The sequence below is a fragment of the Acanthamoeba castellanii genome (assembly GCF_000313135.1).
Source record: "Acanthamoeba castellanii str. Neff unplaced genomic scaffold scf7180000084688, whole genome shotgun sequence".
Lineage (NCBI taxonomy): Eukaryota > Discosea > Longamoebia > Acanthamoebidae > Acanthamoeba > Acanthamoeba castellanii.
This window is the reverse complement of record NW_004457542.1, coordinates 1-755: the sequence shown is the minus strand read 5'-3', so window position 1 is coordinate 755 and position 755 is coordinate 1. Positions and strand designations below refer to the sequence as shown.

General features: G+C 49.3%; 1 protein-coding gene across 1 annotated transcript in view; it reads left to right on the top strand.

The window, feature by feature from the left end:
- ACA1_124010 (uncharacterized protein) overlaps positions 1-679 on the top strand; it is a gene marked incomplete at both ends in the record, with an annotated part of 2,216 nt that extends 1,537 nt beyond the window's left edge. The window contains 3 exons of the mRNA XM_004341847.1: positions 121-219; positions 336-457; positions 574-679. Coding sequence (XP_004341895.1) covers positions 121-219; positions 336-457; positions 574-679 — 327 coding nt within the window. The remainder of the gene's footprint in view (positions 1-120; positions 220-335; positions 458-573) is intronic.
- Between the last annotated feature and the right edge of the window lie 76 nt (positions 680-755).

Sequence of the window (755 nt, the reverse complement as noted above, 5' to 3'; positions counted from 1 at the left end):
CCTTCAACTCACTCATCCGGTCCTACTCGCACGCCGGTACGCGGTCCATACAATTATTTATCTATTATTAAGAATTAATACTAATATATTCATATATTTAACATACTAGGAAACTTTGAGGGCGCCTTCGCGATGGCGCTCAATATGCGCAAGGCGCACTTCCTGCCCTCGAAAAGGGCCTTCCTGTCCTTCCTCAAGTGCGGCGGCTATGTGCTCCAGGTATCACCCTCCACGCACGCGTGGAGCACGACACGACCACACACACGCACACACGCAACACAACACGACACGACCAACGACACGGCACACATGATTGATTGATCTCGGCGGCGCAGGCGTCGGACATCGAGCTGATGTGGAGCGACCTGACGCGCAAGCTGGCCCGGTCGGGCAGGAAGATCAACCGGGACTACTACCACGCCAAGATGATCTCCTACCTCCGACGAAAGGCTCCCGAGTACATTGCATTATTCCTCCATTTATTTATTTATTTATTTATTCATAATAATTGATTATTTTTTGTTATTAATATTAAAATATTAAAATATTAAATATGGAATTAATAAAATGCAGGGCGGTGAGGAGGACGCTGGAGGAGATGGAGGACAACGGTGTGACGCCCAACAGCTACACCTACTACCTCCTCATCCTCGTGGACGACGTCGACGGCTTCTTTTGATGAATTGTACCGCACGCGCACACGCGCGCGTGTCGTGTCGTTCCTCCACGTGTGTCGTATCGTGTTGCGTAGTGTT